Source organism: Fistularia commersonii, chromosome 30 (genome assembly GCF_037954325.1).
Source record: "Fistularia commersonii isolate RoL2024-O1a breed Wild chromosome 30, RoL_Fcom_v1.0, whole genome shotgun sequence".
NCBI lineage: Eukaryota > Metazoa > Chordata > Actinopteri > Syngnathiformes > Fistulariidae > Fistularia > Fistularia commersonii.
Genome location: NC_141313.1, coordinates 6,303,174 through 6,324,708, shown reverse-complemented (window position 1 = coordinate 6,324,708; position 21,535 = coordinate 6,303,174). Strand labels below are relative to the sequence as shown.

At 38.9% G+C, this 21,535-nt stretch overlaps 1 protein-coding gene across 1 annotated transcript; it reads left to right on the top strand.

Moving 5' to 3' along the window:
* The first annotated feature begins 6,718 nt into the window (after positions 1-6,718).
* Positions 6,719-19,792, top strand: sack1hb (scaffolding CK1 anchoring protein Hb). The gene is made up of 8 exons (XM_086178264.1): positions 6,719-6,910; positions 12,339-12,477; positions 12,573-12,905; positions 13,726-13,890; positions 13,994-14,118; positions 14,220-14,768; positions 14,870-17,183; positions 17,689-19,792. The coding sequence occupies exons 2-8, from the start codon at positions 12,355-12,357 to the stop codon at positions 17,707-17,709; spliced, it is 3,630 nt and encodes a 1,209-aa protein (XP_086034390.1). The 5' UTR covers positions 6,719-6,910; positions 12,339-12,354; the 3' UTR covers positions 17,710-19,792.
* Positions 19,793-21,535: the final 1,743 nt, after the last annotated feature.

The following is a 21,535-nucleotide window of genomic DNA, read 5'->3' as shown; positions in this document are numbered from 1 at the left end:
TTTCTTCTTATTCCACAGTGTATTAAGATGTAAAAGCCATTTTATTAAATATTAATAAAATGTATCTATACAAACATTAAATTTCCTGCCCCCGTTTACAGTACTGTTATTGCAGGCTATTAAATCATCAATTTCCGAGTTATGTCTTTTTTTGCCAACTGTGAGGAGCATTTTGAGAAGGTTGAAATTTGGTCCGCCTCAGTTCACTAGAGGTCAGTATAAGCTAGTTGGCTGCTTTCATGCAGGCAACTGGCTGCTTGTCATCAAGATTTTTATGGATCAGACGTTCATTGGTTTTATCATCATCACTATAGCCTGTTAAATACTTGAGTATTTGAAGCACTAACAGTGGCAAAATAAAAAAAAAGTTGACTGTGCACGAATACAAAATTCATCCGAATGCAATATTGCCAGTTTTTCCTAGCACGAATAAAGTAGATAGAATAAATCTAAATTTAGAATTCCTACCCAGACCCATCAGACTGCATCATAATAAGTAGAAAAAACTTTGCTTTAACACCATTTATCAGTTGAATCACTACAATTTTTGCATATCTGCATTCATTGCCTGGTACACAAATGCAAGTACAAAATAGGCGAGGCAGTAATAAGTGGAGATGGCATCACAACATTTGAACAGTCCAGAAACATATGCACAATAAGACAAAAACATCACCTAAGCATCCCCTAAAAGTCCTCACTGGAAGCAAATAAAGTTAATCACCTGAAAATGTGTCCAATATATTTAATCATGATAGACTCTAACATGATACACATAAGCAAAACAATCAACAAGCTCCATCGCCTATTCTTTAAATCCCAATTCAGCTGGCCAATGTTCATGTTTCTTTGTCTGGATTTTTGGTATTATAACATTGCCATATTAGAAAAAAGGTGTTTTCTTCAGGCATTGAGATGAGATACACTGAAACATTCCCATCTCATTCATTAAACAGCAGCAATTACCCTAAATTAACCTGCTGCATGTTTGGAAGAAGGTGGGGAACCCAGAGAGAAACTCACAAAAGGTACACAAAAAATGCAAAGTACAGACAAAAAGAATCCAGGACCCTCTTGTTGGAGGATGAAAGTGCTAACCACTTCATCACTAAGCATTCATTAGAGTCAGACGATCTAAATAAACAGCCAGAAAACACTATTACATTTGAACATAATTTACTTTAGCACATAGATGAAAGAATACACACATAACCTCGCAGCCGCTCCAAGAATTGAATTCCAAAGATGTCTTATCGACAGTTTGCATATTCTGATTGAGTAGCATATCCCATAAAAGATCCAAATCTCATGGATGGCAATCAGTAACACCCTTAATTGTTTTGCTATGAGTGACTAAGATTTATTATTCTTGGACTGTGTTTAGGAATGCTTGTCTTTTCTCTTTTGAAGTTATAGTTAACAAGAAGAAGGAGTTGACAAGTAGTCAAACTGCCAGGTATTATAGAAAGTGTAGCTCGTAATTAAATCCGGTGGATATAGGCGGAACTCTGAGCACTGTCTAAAAATTTGCATGAAAGCAAATGCCATCATGACACATGTGACTCGTCAAGTAACCCGAGACAAACACCAATGGAATCTACACCCAAATATTCTTCAAAAATAAAGATACTTACAGCCCAATGCCCTCAATGTAAAAGAACCACTGACATTATAAGCAAATGGTGTTGCATAGTAGTTACTGAAAAACAAGCATAACACAGACTATGGTTGACATCACAGCAAACATTACAATTCAAAAGCAAAAATAAGTCTGTAAGTTTAACCACTGTAAATTTATAGCCAGCTCGCGCTCCTAGACTGCAACATAAACTAAAGGTCCAAAATAACTAAACAGTGTTGATAGCATGGAGATTTATCTATGTTCAATAAACTAACTTGCAAATTCAGTGAGCACAACCTGAGGAAATTCAATTAATACATACAAGTGAGAAGACCTGAAGTACCCACAGATCAACAAATGCTTTTGTCACACAAAAGTGTTGGGCTTCAGTTGTGCTAAGTCCCTGCTTGGAAACAAAAAAAAGTTAATTGATACTTAATACATTCTATGAAAGCTTGGCAAAAAGTGCAGAATTAGAATTGTAAAGTAAAAAGGGACAGCTTGGGAACTGTTCATAAACATCAGGAATAAAACACAAAGGGTGTCCTCAAAAGGAGAACAATCCACTACCTAGGAGTCTGCAGGTTAAAGGGAAACAAAATCTGTGCAACCATCAATAGGAGAAACAAACAGCGTCAGCAACCCCAAACACCCTCACAGGAGTCGTGCTACCCACTCACATAGCCTTTACCATTACTAACCCACCTGCATGACAATTTGAGAAATAAAAAATGGTAGAGCAGGTGCTGGCTGTAACAATTTGATTGTTGTGTTGTGATGAAAAAATGTAGGAATTATCATGTCAAACACTTAATCCAACTGACTATAATGAGTAACTAAAATATCACTGTTGCCATGGTTTAGGTCATACTCTGCGCGGAGGATTTGTTTATGTTCATTTCATATGTCGGTTCAAACTTCTTTTTTTCCCCCTACAGTGCTTGTAGCCTGTTCAACCACTCATTACTCTTTATGACACATCTCTCAGATGTTTGACACTTCAGTTAAAAGTATGGGTTGGGGAATCCTGCATGTTTGCCTGCACATCAGACTTTGCTCCATTTGAATGGTTTCAGGTCAGAACAACTGTGTTTCCTGAATATAAGACAGTTCCACTGAGGGTACTTAGTCAAAAAAAAAAAAATTGTAGTCATACTCACCAAGATTACTTGACAAGAACTTTCATGAATCGCATGCACACAACACGTCCTGGTTACAAAAACTACAAATAATGGATTGCATAAGACATTTACTTAAACACTGAGCAAAAAATTAGCAGAAATGAAAACTATTGACTTTGTGTTTGGGATGTTTGGACTTTGGCCTGTCTTTGTATATGCTATCAACTTGTTAAGATGTACACGCTGCATGTGCTTCAGCCGCATATTTAAACATGCTTCAGCTAAGCAAGAAATAGCACTTACAAGAGCTAGCGTCATTAAAACTGCTTTGCCAGCTTGACGTCTGGCGATTTTACTGATCTCGATCATTGCATTATCCCATGTTTGTGCCCTCTTTCAGTCCCAACCACTTGTTTCCTCTTACAACTTGCAATTGCACATTCTTGGGAAATTTAAGCCTGTGTTGTCAGTAGAAACAATCTCCTGTAAACAAAACATTTTTTTATCTTTGGTGCTTTGCTGAACCTGTTTTGGGACTTCAATAGTTGCCACTGTCTGTGGTTTCAGGCTAATGCACTGTACTGGAAAAAGAAAAGGCCCGTGAAACACTCATGAAGCTAGTTGTTACCAAGGGCAACGCATAATACATGTTTATGATACAGTCATAGAAATCAAATGCCCTTTTCCTTTTTAAATGTGCTTTAATATTAAAACTCAATCACTGACAGCATAACAGTAGATTATGTTTGTCTTGGCTCCTTGCAATAACAGCATGACACTTTCTAACTGGATCTTGTAAATCACACAGTTGTTTGCTTAATCCCATGTTCTGACAGTAAAGTCAAGCACAATGTTATTTCCAATAATCATTAAAGTGGATTGGTGACAGTGTAATGATGTATCACAATGACAACACCTGGCATAGGTATGTAGTGATGATTATCTTTTATTTATCTGTCTGTGTGTCTCTCTCTCTCGCTCTCTCTCATACACACACACACACACACACACACACACACAGTCATACCAACTCCATCAGCAACTAACCAAGTTCTTTTGCATTTCATCAAAATGTGCAGAAATTTGCAATAACCTCTGTTTAATAACAGTCTGATCTTTCACATGGCCTATTCTTACTTGGATCAACATCTCAGAACCATTGCATTTCCTGATCCCAAAATGGTGAAATGTTCTACTGACAACCAAACAATGTTAATGTGAATTGCAAACACACATACAAATACTCCTGATATTCAAGTCTTGCATTATCAGCAGTTTTTTTTTAATGTTGCCCTGTCTGACTGGTTCATAGGGTTCTGATAACCTGAACCCTCCAGATAATGGAGAAATACATATGCATACACACAAAGACACTTATTGTTTACTCATACATATTTGTCATGCTCATTGGTCCACTCTCATTTCGTGATTATTAAGCTGTTGTTCTACTATGATTGTTTTCGGTCAGTCGTATAAACTCAGACATCTTGTTGAATGTTTTAGATTAAGGATGCTGTTTTGCTTTCAAGAGGAGAAGGCTCTGCAACAGATATCACGGGCAGAAATTCATACTGAGTGATGGTCTGCAAGCAATGTCGACGCCGCCCCTCATATACATAACAACTCATATACTGCACAGTTACATGGACAGTGCACCTTTCCTTGTGGCACAGTGGTGTGAAGATGACCTCAGCACCCCAGGCTCCAAAGAGTCACCTTATACTCAGGTGTGACATTACAGTTTGAGAAAAGCATGCTGGGAAAGCTCACAGCGCCACAGAGAAGGAAACTTCACACAAAGGCCTGCAAAGAAACGGAGATGAGCCGTGCCACCATTTTGGTACAGCATGGAGAGAAGCATGTCACAGAAAAGTGGGAAAGCAACATTCATTGTGTTGACAAAAATGAAATAATCTTACATTTCCATGTCTGATTTTCTAATGAAATTAGTCTGCTATCTGTGTAATTTATGAAGTCAATCTGAAGTTCCTTTGGAAGATAAAGATGTAAACAAACACTGTGTAACACTGAAGAGTTCCAATCTAAAAACTCAAAATTCTGATGATGAAAGTATGAATTTTCGTGGATGTCAGCCATGGGCATATTTTATATTTTTTTAATGATATTGTATAACGCAGTTGATGCACTTTTATAGTGAACAGTACGAAACACCAAATTGTAGTACAAAGAAATCTCTTTTTCATTTATCCTGTTACACATTTTCATGTTTACTCATCAGTTTTTCATCACAGTGTGACAAATTTCAATATTGCAAGACGTGCTACTGAAAGAAGAATGATATCTTAATCATTTTTATTCCATATCCATTTTCCGTACATTGTAATGTATGGTGGGGTTGTGAATCATCAATCATGCTGTGTAAATCTGATGCGGGGTGCAAACTGCATTGTCAATACTTGGCTCCAATAGTCTTGTTAACCTGTTCTCAGTTGTATCAGAATGTGGTCGTGCAGAGGAGGACTGAGCGGCTGCCTGGACTCCAGCCTCAACTTGTAGATCTGTTCTGCAGGTGACTCATAGAGGGGGAGGGTGGAGAGAGAGGTGGGGCCAGCAGAGAGGGGTAGAAAAGGGGGGGGGGTTAGGGTGTGGTAAGATGCCTTGGGCACATTCTTCATTGGAGCCGCGCCCTCCGTCTTCACATCTGTATGTACCTGCTGCTTTTTTTTTTCAGATTCATTTTTTTCAAATCAGTTTGCTTATATAAGGAGGAACTTGGGTACTTGGGTATGCTTCTCCTATTGTGACACAAAAATGTGGATTATTTTATTTTCAGCACGCAGCCTTGACTAAATGTGACAAGACACGTGTTTATATCTGCTGTGAGTTAAACAAGTGAACAATTTGTACAAAAACAGACTAAATACTTGTGCATGTGTTTGCCTAGGTCTGTGTGAAAGCAAAGAAAGGTGATTTCTAGGACATCTGCTCAGGAACACACTCAAACAAGAGACACACCCTGTGGATCGGCACTAAGCAAATAATTATGCACTATGTGTGTGAGTCCGCGTGCGTGTAAGCGTGTGAGCTGCTATCTAAGGGCATAAAACTAGGAAACTAGGTGTGCTCTAGCTGACATGTGTCAGTGCGAAGGACAACCAAGATAGAGCACATTCACTGCTGAGCCTATGTTTTCATTTAATCTACACTTTGCCTGAATGCCATTATTGCTCACATTCCCAACACACATGTGGATGGAGAAACTTAAAAACACAAAGTAGATTTAACTATATTTAAATATACATTGCATCATCAGTAAGACAACACTCCAAAGTGAGTGACCTTAAAGGTTTCTTGAATCCAATCCCCTTTTGCAGAAAGAGGAACTCAGTGGGGAAAAGGGGAACTGCAGGAGGAGTTTCCTTCGAAAAAACAACTAAATATGTATAAACAAAAAAATGAATGCTACCAGTTGTGTCATGTTTTATTTCTGAGAACCAGTATTGGTACATATCTCAAGTTCATCTCTGCTCATCCTGACAAAATTAGAGGCAAATTATTTTAAAACAAATACTTGCTAGTTACGATTATTTAATGTCTTTGTCTACACAAATTAAAAGTCATGGCCATTTAAAGAGGCGAAGTAAAAAGAGTTTGTAAACTTTTCCAAAAGCCAATTACTGGATGTTCCTCTAAAAGGCCAGTTTTACTGTGAGAGCAGCTTTTAAGAGCCACAATTTGCACAAACATTGTGCAACAACTCTGTTGGGTTTTTTTTTAGGCTGCAGGGACTCATTTTAATTCCATGGAGGGAATGTTCAGTGGAAACCTTGGTTTTCCTTAAAACATCAAGCAGGCCGGCGTATAAAAACCAGTACTTTTAAAATATGCCACTGGGAGTGAGCTCCAATGGTGGAGCGCTCAAGGAGAGCGGTGGGTCTGGGAGGAGTTTCACCGGTGGGAAAGTCTTGCCTAAAAGTTTCCGCCCCGCCCCTTCCTCATTCACCGCGCTGCTTTGTGCCGCAGTGGCCGCGGCTCCGGAGCGTCTACGGCCGCCGAGGGAAGCGCTCAGCCCGGGCCCGGAGCCTGTGTTTACCGGCTGCACACCGGGAGTGGTGGTGGGGAAATCGCCCGATCTGAGGAATGTGACGCACCAAATTGAGGATTGAGAGCCATCGGTGCCGAGGAAGTTCAACTTTACATTAAGGAGGTACGAAATGGAAGGAAAGGCGGATTTCCGACGAATTTCTAAAGCGCAAGCGAAGTTGAGGCTTTATTATATTCAACTCGGTGTTTATTATTTCATTCATTTCAAGCTGTGTTGTTTGAGAAAAAAAAACAAAAAAAACAAAACAACAACAACTAAACACCCAATTCTGCTGTATCCTGCAGAGTGTACATTACTCCTTCCCGGTCAGTGATGTCCACTGAATGCATTGGTGCCTTCTTTTCTATTCTATTCTATTCAATTCTACACCAGCGCTGCCTTTTTATTTGTTTTTAACCTTCGCACCCAATATTTGTTGATATGAGCAGAGGAAAAAAAAATTAAAAAGTGAAAATGGTGTTTACTCACCAGGCACCTGGCAGAGGATTAAGTCATCCAGGTAACCGCCGAATGTTACAAAATACAACTGCATTGTTATTTAAACACACAGATGGTTGCCTCTGACAAACTGGGCCCCTTGTGGTCCTTGGATGACATATATTTGAAATGGGCCAGTAATAGCATTGGGGGTATGGACAGTGTCTTAAGAACTATAACCTTTCAAAATCTTACTTTGGTTGTGGGATGGTGTGCGTTTTTAAAATAAAAAAACTGGTTGATTGGCCTCCAAAACCTCTGCTACTGAGGCCCCTTATTTTTCATTTTTATTTTGTCATTTAATCAAATGCAACCTGCAAATTTGTGCTTTTTGTCTGATTTGTCAGTAGAGTTCTTGCTAATGTATTCACGCAAGGAGGAATTGAAAAGCCAATTAATTATACCTTTTTTCTCCATATGTGGATCGACATGCCCCTGCAGTAACTTTGTTGAACACATTTAGAGCATTTTTGTTTAAACTGATCAGTTCACTCGCAGAAACTTTTCTTTCTCCTTTATTTATTCACTATGAGTCATTGAGTGGAAATAGCTGTACATGTGCTCATAATTTGAGAAAACCCATCTGCTGGGCCAACTTTCCTGCGGCGTGCTGCCTCTTATTATAGAATTCATCTTGACATGTTGGCCATGTGTCCAAAGCTTCCAGCCCATTCATAGGTTTGTTTGCTTTGTATGTGTGGCAGCGGATTTGCGTGTTTGTTATTGTGCTGTTGTAAAGGTATATTGTGCTTGTGGGGGAGTAAGGACAGAAGTCACCTCCTGTTATTCTTGGCTTCTCCTCACACAGACATTTAGCCATTCTGAAAACATGCCGGAGAAATTTGGGGACCTGTTTTTGCAGCAGTCTGCACTGTGTCCTTGGACATGTTCAAATGACATTGAGTTGGTCTTTTGTATTGCATTCAACAGTCAGGCCAACTAGTGATGAAGGGACAGGTTGTGTTTGCCTTTATCAGTTAAGAGAATGTTAATGTGGTTGAACTGGCACAAAGAGGTCTCGACAGAAGCCTCGGGAGACAACTGGTTGGTCCCTCCCAACCAGTTTTCAGGTATTCTTTTTTCAGCATAGTGACACTGAAGTATCACACGGAGTGGATCAATAAAAGAGGTGTGCTACATTGATCGCAGTGTTTGCTGACCGAGCCTTGTCATGCATGTGTGTGAGACAGAGGTAAAACAGATTTTTTTATTTGTCTTGATCTTTTTTTAATTCTCAACAGGTTTAGTTTTCCAATTCACATGCCATGACAGATACTTTGGTCCCTCCCTTCGCTTTCCTCACCCTGACTCCATTTTCTTGTCAGAGTTGAGGCAGGAATGCTAAGAATGAGCTAGTAACATAATTGGTGAGCAAACTCTGGGCACATGTGGATTTGGGGTTTGCCAGTCTGGAGTTGGCGTGGTTGGTTACTGGCTGCACACCCTAAGTTAGTGTAGTATTTTCAACCAGGATTTGTATGATATGGGACAAATGGGACAGGCATGTCCTTGCGTGGGCAAACCCTTTATGAGCGATGAAGGAGCAGAGGCGAGTGCAAGAGAGACACCCTATCGTTGTGCCAGTATCAACAGTTAGATGCATGCAGTTGCCAAGGATCACAAACAAAGCAACATGATTTTTTTTAAATATTCTACTAGTCATCCAGGTGAGCAGGTAAAAGCCTGTCATGCCTCTAACATAATCTGCCTTTGTTGCTTCATTCTGTGGAAATGCGGGGTAGACTGAATTAGGAACCCCAAGGGTCTGTTTATGGCTTCTATGCTCAAGTTGAGCAAAGCATAACATGGAAAAAAAATCCAAACTTTGAAACTTAGTTTTCTTAGTACTGATTATGTCTGATTTGGCAGGCAAAATATCATCATATTCATCATCACTCAGCGACAAAATCCAAATAAGCTGTCTCCAGTATTTTGATGAATAATTGAATTCCACTGTCACTGAACTTTTCTTAGAGGGTTTCTTAAGAGTTTATCATTATTTAGAAGTATTTAAGTGACCATCATTGATTCTACTCTATAAAAACATAATTAAAATAATATATCCTGTATTATGCATGTGTTCTAATGCAAATTTTAATGGACTACAATATATACTTTATGCAGTTATTTGTGCTTATTATATAACAAACAATGCTTATTTATAAAAGATTGCTTTTTTTTAATGTTACAGGATGGAATGACAGTCACAGAAAACAGTACTTGGGTTTCTTTTGTTTTTATTACTGTTTATTACCGTTATCACTGCCATGCAGTTTACTGTTGACTGAGCACAAACCACTGACATAACACAGATCATTCTGGAGATTGTTGGATGTCTTAAGGATGGAGAAGAATAAGACGAATTTTTTTTTTTTTTTTCTCATTTAAAGCTTGGCATTATTGTTACTGCAAATATTCCATGCAAAGCGTTCCTGCCCTGTATGGAACTTTGGAAAAAGAGCCCACCACAAAGGCCAAACGTCTATGGCTCAAAAGTGAGTCATAGAGCAGGATGTCAGCCATTTTGCTGGCAGATGAATCACCACAGAGCACCATGTCATCAGGCCAGGCACGATGCTTGGTGACTCACTAGGCCAATTAGAAACCAAACTTTCCTATACATTATGAAGGAGGACATGACCCCACCACTATCACAACTGATCTATATAAGTATGTGGGAATTTAAAGAAAGGATATCAGACATACCTCTCATTTAGGCCCAAGATAAAACACTCACCCATAGTTTCTTGGACAGTGGAGTTTCCATGGGGATGCATTCACAGTCAAGAGACAGTCAAAAACCTTTTTAGCAGACCCTGACTGATATACAGTGTTTGGAGCTGCTGTTGTCTGCGAGGTAGAAAATGGTTTCATATTAAATTAAATGTGCATACAAAGTGCAAGCAATATGTAAATAGGTATGTGTATTATTTCATATATTCAAAATATGTTATTACTGCATATGATGTAATAACTATATATACAGCCAAAAACAATTGGCGTCTAGCCAGAAAACAGCAAAAAAAGGATCAAATTTTGTCCTGATCAATTATTGATTAGTGTGAGTATTTCAGGGGGCATCATCATTTTAATGTTATTTATGGAAGACAAGACACCTGCACATAAAATCAGCTGACAGAGAGCAATTAGGATCAATAAGGCTCTTGTTTTGGGGAAGATGCTGCAGTATACAGCTACAGCAGAGATTTATCGGTGTTTATCCTTCGAACTTTGAATGCATCAGCAGTTTATCTCCACCATCACATGGGACCTCTAGTATGCAGCTGTCAGGACCACATTAAAACACAATGAGGGGGGTGTCCAGATTGGCTCAGCTGAGGGTGTGCAACACATCACTGTGCTGTGGGTTGGAGTCCAGCCCAAGACCCTGTTCACATCTATCTTCTTCTTTATCATCTTAGGCCAAAATAATACCTTACTAAAGATCACAATCGTCTGCTATATATTTTGGAGTAAACCTGGTCATTGGAAGGATTATAACATTGTTAAAAGAGAAACCTTTCCTTTTGGATTTAATGCCTGTTGTTATCAGAGCTGTGTATTCAGTTATTCAGTATAAACATTAGATTGTCATTTCTGCCATTTTGCCATGTCAGGAGAAATATAGTCATTAAAGCTATCAGTCCTAGTACCTGTAACTCTCTAGCTCATTATTACACCTCTCTCTCTCTCTCTCTCTCTCTCTCTCTCTCTATATATATATATATATATGTGTGTGTGTGTGTGTGTATGTGTGTGTGAGTGTGTGTGTGTATACATACAATAGCAAATTTAAATTTTTATAGTTAATTTTTATTTGACAAATTATTTATATATTCTTTTTTTCATTTAAATGTGTTTTAAGGCCTTCTGCAGAGAAATGTGACATTTTCTATATTATGTGACACATACACACACACAGACGCACACACATGTTTCGGCCTCACATTGTTTAGTTTATACTTTTTTTTTAACCATTATGTATCGTTTTTAAATAATGGGTTGTATTAGTCAATTGTTTCTGGAAAGAAAATGCTGTTAGTTTTGATCTTGAAACGTGTTTCTTCAAGCTCAAGTGATCCTATGCATTGGAGTAAACTTATTGTGCTCTTTTAATTAATCTACAAACTGATTTTTTCATGAGGTATGAGTACGACCAGCACCAGCAGGTTCACAAGGTAGAGATATGTATGAACCTGTCTCTACATCTCTAAATGCCTCTCCCACTTTTTCAATACCACTTTGCTTTCCTGACTTTCATCTCTTTCTGCATTTTCAATTCCTGTGCACTGTTGTTGTTTAGTTAAATACAACTTTAGCTGTATGTATAAATGAAGTTTTATACATCAGACAGTCACGAGTGTCATTATTAATTTGGGATTTTGTTCTTAATGCTTCTAAAACTGTTAAACACTGTACATGAATTCTGTAGATTAAAACTCAGTTGTCTATAAATAGTTTTCATATTTAAAGATGAGTGATTTAAATAAAAAACAGAAAATGCCTTACTTAATGAGTTATGACATAATATTGATGGTATACCATCAATTGTCATAATATGAATATATGAATGACAATATATCCTGGCTGTGACAGAACATACATGGAGATCTGCCTCACTTGTTCATATCTACTGGTGTAATAACATGTAGTACTCTTCATGTAGTTATCTTCAGGGTATATCAAAATAAATGGGGTTGTTGTCTTTCATGAATTTAATGAAAATTCTTTGAATGAGGTAAAACACATATGTTGTGTAAGATGTTATTGGCACCCTGTTGACGTGCATATCTTCTAGAGAAGTATTTCCCCTCCTACCACGCTAAAGATTTTATCACTGACCTATTAATGTTGCATAACAAGTTGAGGAGCTGTCTGCGCTACACAAAAACAATAAGGTGTGAATACACGAAACCATCAAAATGTTATGAACAGCAGTTGTCTAAAAATGTTTCTATATTAAATTGATCATGTTTTCCAGCATGGAAGATGTATTTCTATGAAACCTGCATGAATCAGTGCACTTAACTGATCTTTTTGGCCTACCCTGCAGATCTTTCTCTCCAATCATGGCACATCGGTCTCAGAGTTCATCAGTTGGGGACAATCCCCTTGACCCAAACTACCTACCACCACACTACAGAGAAGAATACCGACTGGCAATTGATGCACTGATTGAGAAGGACATACCGGTAACAATGCGGCCTGGAGTTTCTGGTTCAATTTTCAGTATTCTAATGGATTCATTTGATTCTACAATTAATTCTCAACTTTCCTGTTACACCAGGGCTACTTTGAGTTCCTTCAGTCTGCTGATGTGGTCAATTTTTTGGCAAGGTCAGAAATTGAGCACATCAAGACAACAATCCAGACACCCAACCAGACCTCAGGCCACCTGGAGCTGACTTACGGTGATGGAAGTCATGCTGCTGAAGGCTCTTCTGACACCTACTGGCCACTGCAGTCAGATCTGGCTGCTCCAGGTCTAGACCTGGGTTGGCCTATGACACAAAACAGCTTTGTGGGACCCACTGAGGTCACCACACTTGTCAACCCCTCTGACCCTGACATGCCAAGCATCAAGGAGCAGGCCAGAAGACTCATCAAAAATGCACGCCAGGTAAATGTGAGCCGCAAATAGAAAAGTGACAGAATATCTAGAATCTTGAAAATCCAGTTTGATTTCATTATGTAAGACACATGGGTATATGAGAAACATCCATCATACAACCAACCGATAAACTGTCTCTCACAACATATTATCACTCATTATCAGTATGTGCTGAACAAGCCATTATCTCATTGTTAAAATGTTTAATGTTCCAGCAAGTGTAGGTTTACTATTGAATTAATCTGTATGATATGCAACCAAGCCCCTTAAGATGTATGTCTAAATACAAAACATAATTTACAAGAAATATACATGTTAATATCAGGAGTGGTCAAACCTGCTTTTGTGGTGGGTTGTGTCATTATCCGTCCACCATCTTTGTCTATGTAGTTCCTGAAAATTTCTGCTTCTTATGGCTGAATCTTTAAAGTTGTTTCTGTGTTGTTTTCTGTACTCATGAGCATGTCTTTTTTTAAGGGAGTCCCGAGATTAACAGTTTCAAAACACCTGCTAGTAATGCATAACTGTACGCAGTTTTGTGCATAATGTTCTGTGATTTATCTTTTGTTGCTGTACTATAAACTGAACTGATACTGCTCCCTTCAATCTAGGAGCGGTATCAGAATAAATATACTGACACTGCTCTCTTCATTTTTTACCATTTTAAACCTAAGTTAACCAGAAACAAAAAGCAAAAGGAAAGGTTACTTAATGAAATTAAAGAGTAGTATAAATCAACATCAATACAATTATTATGCATTTTGCAATTCAAAGTATAAAATTTGTTCAGTAAAATGTAAAGAACTTATTGTGTGCTATTCGGCCTCAGGTCATTGCTGTGGTGATGGACACCTTTACAGATGTTGACATTTTTGCTGACCTGTTGGATGCAGCAGCACGCCATGTTCCTGTGTACATTCTTCTGGATGAACAAGAAGCTGCTAACTTTGTCTCTATGGTCATTAACTGCAAAGTCAACTTGGACTTAATTCCTGTGAGTCTGCCTTTTTATTTCCACAGGCTAGACTGGGTGCTGCCTGTCCTGTATTACTTGTCCTAAATGCATTTGTCAATAACAACCTATTTTGATTTTCCAGACGATGCGTGTCAGGACAGTGGCAGGAATAACCTATTATTCCCGCACAGGGAAGTCCTTTAAGGGGCAGGTTAAGGATCGTTTCCTACTGGCTGATTGCAAGGCTGTACTTAGTGGGAATTATAGGTGAGTTTATTTGAGCTCAGAAAGGATTAATTTAAAATGTCAGGACACTTTTTGTTGACTTCTTTCAGTTAACTGACATTTTTCTCGCCATTCCCCTATAGTTTCATGTGGTCCTACGAGAAGGTTCATCGCTGTATTGCCCACCTTTTCCTCGGGGAGCTGGTTGCCACCTTTGATGAAGAGTTCCGCATTCTCTATGCTCAATCAGAGCCTTTGGTCATTGACCCATCAGATGGAACACTTGCTGTCTCTGACAGTAGTGGTTACTTAACCAGACAATTTAATTTGAAGAGGACCCAGTCTATGCGAAACCCAGTAGGGTTCCGCAGACAACCTGAGATTCATTCTTCCTTCCCTTATGGCGATGCAGATCGCAACCTCGCACTTAATTTCCGTCGGAATGACCCATTCCGTCACACTACTGAACCCGGAGCTGGAATCACTATTGGGAAGTATTCCCAGCAACAGTTTCGTTTGCAGCAATCTTTCCTTGAGCAGGGAAGGTCAATCGTGTCCAGGCAGATGGAGATGACTACAAATGCTTTCAAGAGGCATAGCTATGCTGAGGGAACCCAGGAGACCTACACGTCCTCAAGACAATACATGAAGCACAGAGTGATGAATAATCTGGATGAGACAGACTTCCACAGGTTATTCATCCTCTTACACTTGCAATGAAAACATAAAATAAAACATATCAAAACATTATAAATATTTCGGTGAAATCTTAACTTATGTATTTTCCTTACAGGGACCAAAGTAGCCATTACTACACTGAAGAGCGTGGACCAGGTTCTGGCCACGGACGCTTCGAGAGGCTCCGAGGACATCCTTCACACCTCTCCATCGACCAATATTCAGAGTCCAGCTTCCACTCAGATCGAGAACCCAATGCTGGCAGAGGTTTTTTCTCATCTGAAGATTTAACTGGGCTTGAGGGGCACCAGGCTCCGCCGTTAGCTGGACGATATGGAGGAACTTCCTCCCAAAAGAGGCCAACCATTGGTCAGGCTTATGCCTGTCAAAGTTCACCAACTCATCTCCATCCACCAGAGAAGAAACTATTTACAAAGTCATCCAATCAAGAGCATGACCAAGATGCAAGCGTTAGACAGGGCCTCAGGAGTTGGAGAATCCAGTCATATCTTAGCACTTATGAGGACGGCGGAGAAGAGGGTTTGAATCAGCCTATAGGCGCTGATGCTTTTGAGGATTGTGCACCCTCTCAGCAATTCACAGGTGGAGAAAGTTCAGCGCCACGCTTCGGACTAAAGGACCCACTTGTCCCCTCGAAGTCTCGGCAAGATATTTTTCAACCACGCTTTGGAAAGCCTGTATTGCCAGAGAGCACTGCTGTAGACCCTATTAAATTGACGTCTAAAGATCTGCTTCATTCGGGTAGTGGTTTGAAGCCAATTCTACTGCAGAAGCCCGAGAAGGAGGCAGATAATGAAAAAGAGAGAGGACCAGGTACAGGAACAGCAAGGGAGGTCGGTGTTGATGTAGAAGTGAAAGAGGCTCCAGATCTCTTTCTGTCCAAACATGAATCATTCCGTTCACGTATAAACCCACTCCTTCAGCGTAGCTCTCGCCTGCGATCTTCACTGATATTCTCATCTTCCAAAGCAGAGCTACATAGTGGTAGCCTTGGCCTAAAATCATCCACAGAGGAAACTGAAGAATTAGACATGGGACGCAGTTCTTCACTTGTAGCTCAAATCCTAGAGAAGAGGAAATCATTAAGTCGGGAACCTTTCGATTGGAGGAAAAGGACTGATGAAAAAGATAAGGGCAATGAAAAGGAGAAAGAAGACAAAGATGCAGAAAAAGAGCCTCCAGAAAAAGAGATTAAATTAAAAGAGGTTACTCAAGCAAAGGGAGAGTATCAGAAAACTAAAGAGGAGGTAAAGTCACATCTTACCAGTGTTGAGACCACTGGTGATGTCTCATCATCAACTCTAAACATGAATGACCCCGCCAATCGACTACAGTATTTCAAAGACCAGGATGCTAAGAGAAAAGCCTCGAAAATGGAGACGGTATCAACATCAAAATTTTTACAACCTGCTGAAAAAAAGCCAGACTTGTCTGATAAACCGGAAAACACAACAGCAACGCCAAAGACCACTCATGTCAGTTCTGAAGTACCTGAAGTGAAGAAGACAGACGTTTCTGCAAAAATAGCAGAGCTCAATCGCAGATCTTCACTTAGTGCCTCAAAACCCCCTATCTCTGCTAAGCCCCCTGTGAGCCAGCTGAAGCCTTCAGAGACAACGCAGACTCAAAAAGAGGAGAATTCATCAGATGGTCAAAAGAAAGATATATTCAAGTCTTTAAAGCCCCTTCCATCACCTAAAATCTTCAAGAGGGACCATCTTAAGATAAAGGGACTTAATCCTCGTCGAATCTCTTGTGGTGAGGAGATTTTGACAACAGATGCTACAGATGCGGAGAAGAGCGAACTGAAGAAGAATCGCTCCCACAGCTCTACAACTCTTCCACATGATGAGGCCAGGGAGACAACGCACAAGACTTTGGGATCAAATTCTTCTATCAATACACTTAGTGGAGAGGGGAAAGGTGAGGGTAAGACACTCGATTTTCTGAAGAAACAGACTCAGAGGCTAAAGGGGTTGCTTGGACCCAAGGACAAGGATAAGAAATCCGCAGGAGATGATCGCAGTACGAGCACAGTCAAAGAAATAAGAGAGGAACTGGATAAAAAGCAGACATCTTCCGCCAAAGATGATAAGACATCAGCCTCCGGGTCAGGCTCGTCCCGCTACCCGGCACCTGGTACCTCTGTTCTGTTCAGCAGCAACCTACGAGATGACACCAAAGTTATTCTGGAGCAGATTTCAGCGAACAGCCAGAAGAACCGACAGGAAAGGGAAGAATCAGGAACTGACAGAGATTCAAATGCAGTGGAGAAGGGGCTGGAGAGGAACAACTCCCTAAGGAAGAATCGTTTTCTACGACAGCAAGGCAACAGCCAAGAGAGAGAGGGATTGCTGAAAAGGATAGAGAGCTTGAGAAAGGAGAAGAAGGTCTACAGCCGCTTCGAGGTAGTCTATCACTGCAAGGGCGATGTCTGCACTGTAGATGGGAAGGAAATATAAATGACTGTAGCTGCAGTTTGAAATAAGAGAACTTCTGAGGTGCATTTAGAAATTTGGGTTTTAAAAGGCTTATTAATAACAAATGTTTGAAATTAACTAGTCTGATATACACTGAACTAAAGACTTTTTAAGTTGTCAGGAAATTTGACAGAACATGAATTTAAACTGGAAGAGCCATAAGTTCAATTATATGTGTTTATGTGGGCTCTGAAAGGTCTTTTTAAAGATTTTAAAGACAACAACTGGTGAAAGTTTTATATTTTCTGCTATAACCTGTGCAAATCCACTTTGGTTTAAGATTTAATATAAATAGTTGGACATTTGTTAGAAGACTATGTAATGGATTGTTCTGGATGATAAGACTGTTTACTGAATTAGGTTTTACACTGGATAATTTCAATTTTAGAATGTATGTAGGAATGATTGATTGTTCCTGTTGTTTTGTTAACAGATGGGGAATAGCCTGGGATAACGAAAGATGGAGGAGTGACCTTAAAAATGGAATCTTAATGCAAGATGATAAAAGACTCACTGACCTTATGTGCCAACAACACTTTCAAAGTAGCTCTGTGGTACAACACTGCAGCCTTTCTTGGACTTTTCACGAACAGCCTTAAAACTTGACAATACATGAAAATGAAAGCAAAAACTCCAGTCAATGAGTTTGGTATGTGCATGTTTTTCAAACTCCAGTACAGGTCTTACCTTATGCGGTAACCAAGTAAAACACTTGAGCTCTACTGGTATACTGGGTACATAGGCTTGTATTTCAGCTGTAGGTCAAGGTCGGGCACCCAACCAATTAGTGAGCTCGTACAGACAGACTCAGGAAGTTTGAGAGGAGAAGGGAAAGTCGGAAAATATTGAATCAGCTTAATATATGTATTTTTTGCAGCACTCAAACCATGACAAACTGTTCATTTGTGAAAGTGATATGTTACTCTCAAGTGTATCTGCTGTGTTATCATACAGAGTATGCCAATTGCTCACTGAGGGTGTCAACTAACTCTAGAAGGCCTAATACTACCCAGCAAATATGAGAGTAACATGTCGAACAATAAGAAGGATAATTTATGAAGCGTTAAGCATTAGATTCAATGGCAAGTGACTGAGAAAAGTGTTCTCTAATAATATAGAAAAGATTTTGAGGCAGGAGCAGGAGAGTTTTCATCCAGTTTAACCTGTACTGAACTTTGCTCTTTTATAAGTGTCATTTACATGTCTGTCAGTTTGTACCCAAATCCTATGGTTGCAGATATCAAATATCCATGCAGAGATCTGGCAGGGTCAGAGTAATGTGTTTACAATTTCCCCAAAAAACATTAACAGTGAAAGCGTCTTGGTAATGCCATGTAACTTTTTGAAGTATTTAACTTAAAAACTAAAGTGAATAGAAAGTCAGTCTTTACTGGAGCAGGTATAGAGTTCCTTATGAAATTCCACTGATATCATTATTGTATTCTCTTGCTTTAATGCAAAAGTTGCATCCCCTCAACATGGAGGCTGCACTGTCAAAAGCAAAGCCGTGGGCCTGCATTACAAGGCTGAGGTTTCCAGGATGCTGACACCTTGTGAACTGAAATTCAACCAACAGTCTGAGGAAATCCTGTCACAGAGTGGAGGGTTCATTCTGAACTTAGCTATTGTCATTCTAAATGTCTGTCCTCCCTATTTTGAAAACTAGTGAGGCAGTGCATATACTACCTGTGGAATAAACCTTTAAAAGTAAAATTCATTTGACAGAGAATTTTTCACAAACTAAAAAAAGCTAGTTATAAGGAAATTTTAGAATGAGGATATCCAAATAGTCTTAAGACTTTGAAAGGAAAATAATATATGAAAAGAAAACTTCAAACATTAAGTCTTTAAAAGTAGCAGAGTTTTGATAAAGGAAATAGTGGAAACCTTTTAAAATAATGAGCTATCAAATAATATAAACAATGCTTAAATGGTAGAATAACACTTAAAAGCACATTTACAGCTATAGGTACTAGGAAGTCGGAAGTATTTTGGTTGAATCTGATTCACTTGGTCGATCTTTTGTGAAAAACAACGGACCTAAAAATTAAGTCTTGGGACTACAGGTCAGACACTACAGACACTGGTTCTGAAGTCACACATACTATGCAATCCACTTCATTTTTTGTTAAATGTGAACTTGAAAGAGCCAAAGGTTATGAAAGTTACCAGGCTGCTTGACAACTAGGCACCAAACCATTTGTATTTTATGTGAGTTTTTTGGCACAGGAGATTGAACTTTTATATGGAAACTGACACAATGGTTACATTGTTTTCTATTCAGGATTATAGTGTATATATTTTAACAAATAAATAGCTGGATGACATTTTAAGTGACATATTTTGACCATCCTCACTGTCGTACCAAAGTGCCTGTATGATAATGTGGTCGTGATTGTAACAAAAATGTAGGACATTTATTAGGGGGGAATCAACTGCACAGGGTCCATGTTTTCCTTTTAAAAACTCAAGCAGCATTGTTTTGAACTTGAAATTCTGAAAAAAAGGATGTATTAAATCTTTTTTAAAGCTGGCAATGAATGTGATTTTGTGTGCTGTAGCCAGTACTGCATATATACACATTACAGTAGGAGCTATAAGAGCTGAATTATTCAGTTTTGCTCAGCAACAATGGCCTCTCCAGTTATATTTGGTAAAAACCATCATGTGACTCTCAATGATGCAAATGCATAAGTAAAACATTGGATTTTGACAATAGGAGTGAGAAATTAAACAATATGGAACTGATTGATCTCATAAGACTTTGTCAGTTTGCAGATGCATCCACGTAAAAATGTAGCTGGTCATAGACGACATTGCAATGACAGGGAGAAAAACACCACTTATGGTCTCATTTTCTTTCTCTTGTCTTCCCTTCATCTGTTCTTTACTGGCAAATATTAATGTGTCATGAGTACTTCTGCTGAACAACAACAATAGTGGGAATTGCTTGGGAAGTAAGAATTCATTAAAAAGTGCAGTAGCATATTTAGAGTGCACGGGAAAAATGAAAGGCGGCAATACAGAATTTAAACCCCCATGGCAGTAATTAGACAATAACTGAATACATTATTATTTTTCATTATCCTTAACATTTGAGAAAACCAATACAAATTAAGTAATAATGTCATATTTTCTTTCTAGGCTAGTCTTTCTAGTCAATCTTTAAAGAACCTTGAACCTTGTTCAGCTTCAACTAGGTTCAACTAGGACCAAGAATGGAGATGCCCTAATGCCTACGGAACAAATCATACTAAAATTATATTTTTCACTCTAAATGTCCAACTCAGGACTTTTTCCTGATTCTGATCCAAGACATTTTATAAGCAAATTCAAAGTCTGATACATAAATAACAAAAATTAATGAGCAACATCAAAGAATTTAAATGTCTTTTATTGAAATTCTACTTTTTTGCCCTTCTGCATTTCAATGTTCCACCGTTAAACTCAATACGCTGACATTTGTAGATTTCAACAAACACATGACTCGTATCTCCGATTTAGTGAAAGGTCAAGTCAAAGGTAGCTTAATTCATCTAAAGTCTCTTTAATTTCTGTCACAGGTTGTAAGGTGTTTTCACAGGTCTTCCAGCATTTCACCAAGTTGATGCAGCCTAGCTAACGTTAGTGCTTCTTTCCGAAACATGAAACAAGACCAAAAGACCTTAAAATGGAAAGCAACCACAATATTGATGCATGTCAAAAAATTCCTATGTACGTTCTGAAAACAGACGTAAACAAATTTAACTTGTGAACTTGCATGACCTGCAAGTCAACTTGCAAGTCAGGCAGGATAAAATCTAGCTTATTAGAGCTCTATTTTGTGTTATCAGTTGGAAGTCTTTTTTTGGACTCCAGTCAACTTAAAACACATCATTTCTTAGCAGTATAAGTAACAGATCGGACCGGTCTCTGGTTCTTTGGAACCCTTTGCAAATCAATTACAAATTATTCATTTTCAAACAACACTGACTCTTTAGCCTTTTTTTACAGTTTGACAAATATGACTATCTTTCTTAAATATGTCATATATAAATAAAACTGTGCAATGATTTTCTCATCTTGTTTTAACATTTGAATACACATTTGGTTTCAACATTTGGTTCAGCTTTCAACAGTGCAAAGGCAAGTTAAGAATTTCATGCCAGCGAAAGGTTTCAAAGAAGTTTGGACAAGGACAACAAAGACAGCAACTGGCACATTACACAGCTGGTAAGGGTATCATTATTTGGTGGCTCAGTCCTCCACAAGCAAGTATGGGGAGGATCTGCGTTAACTGC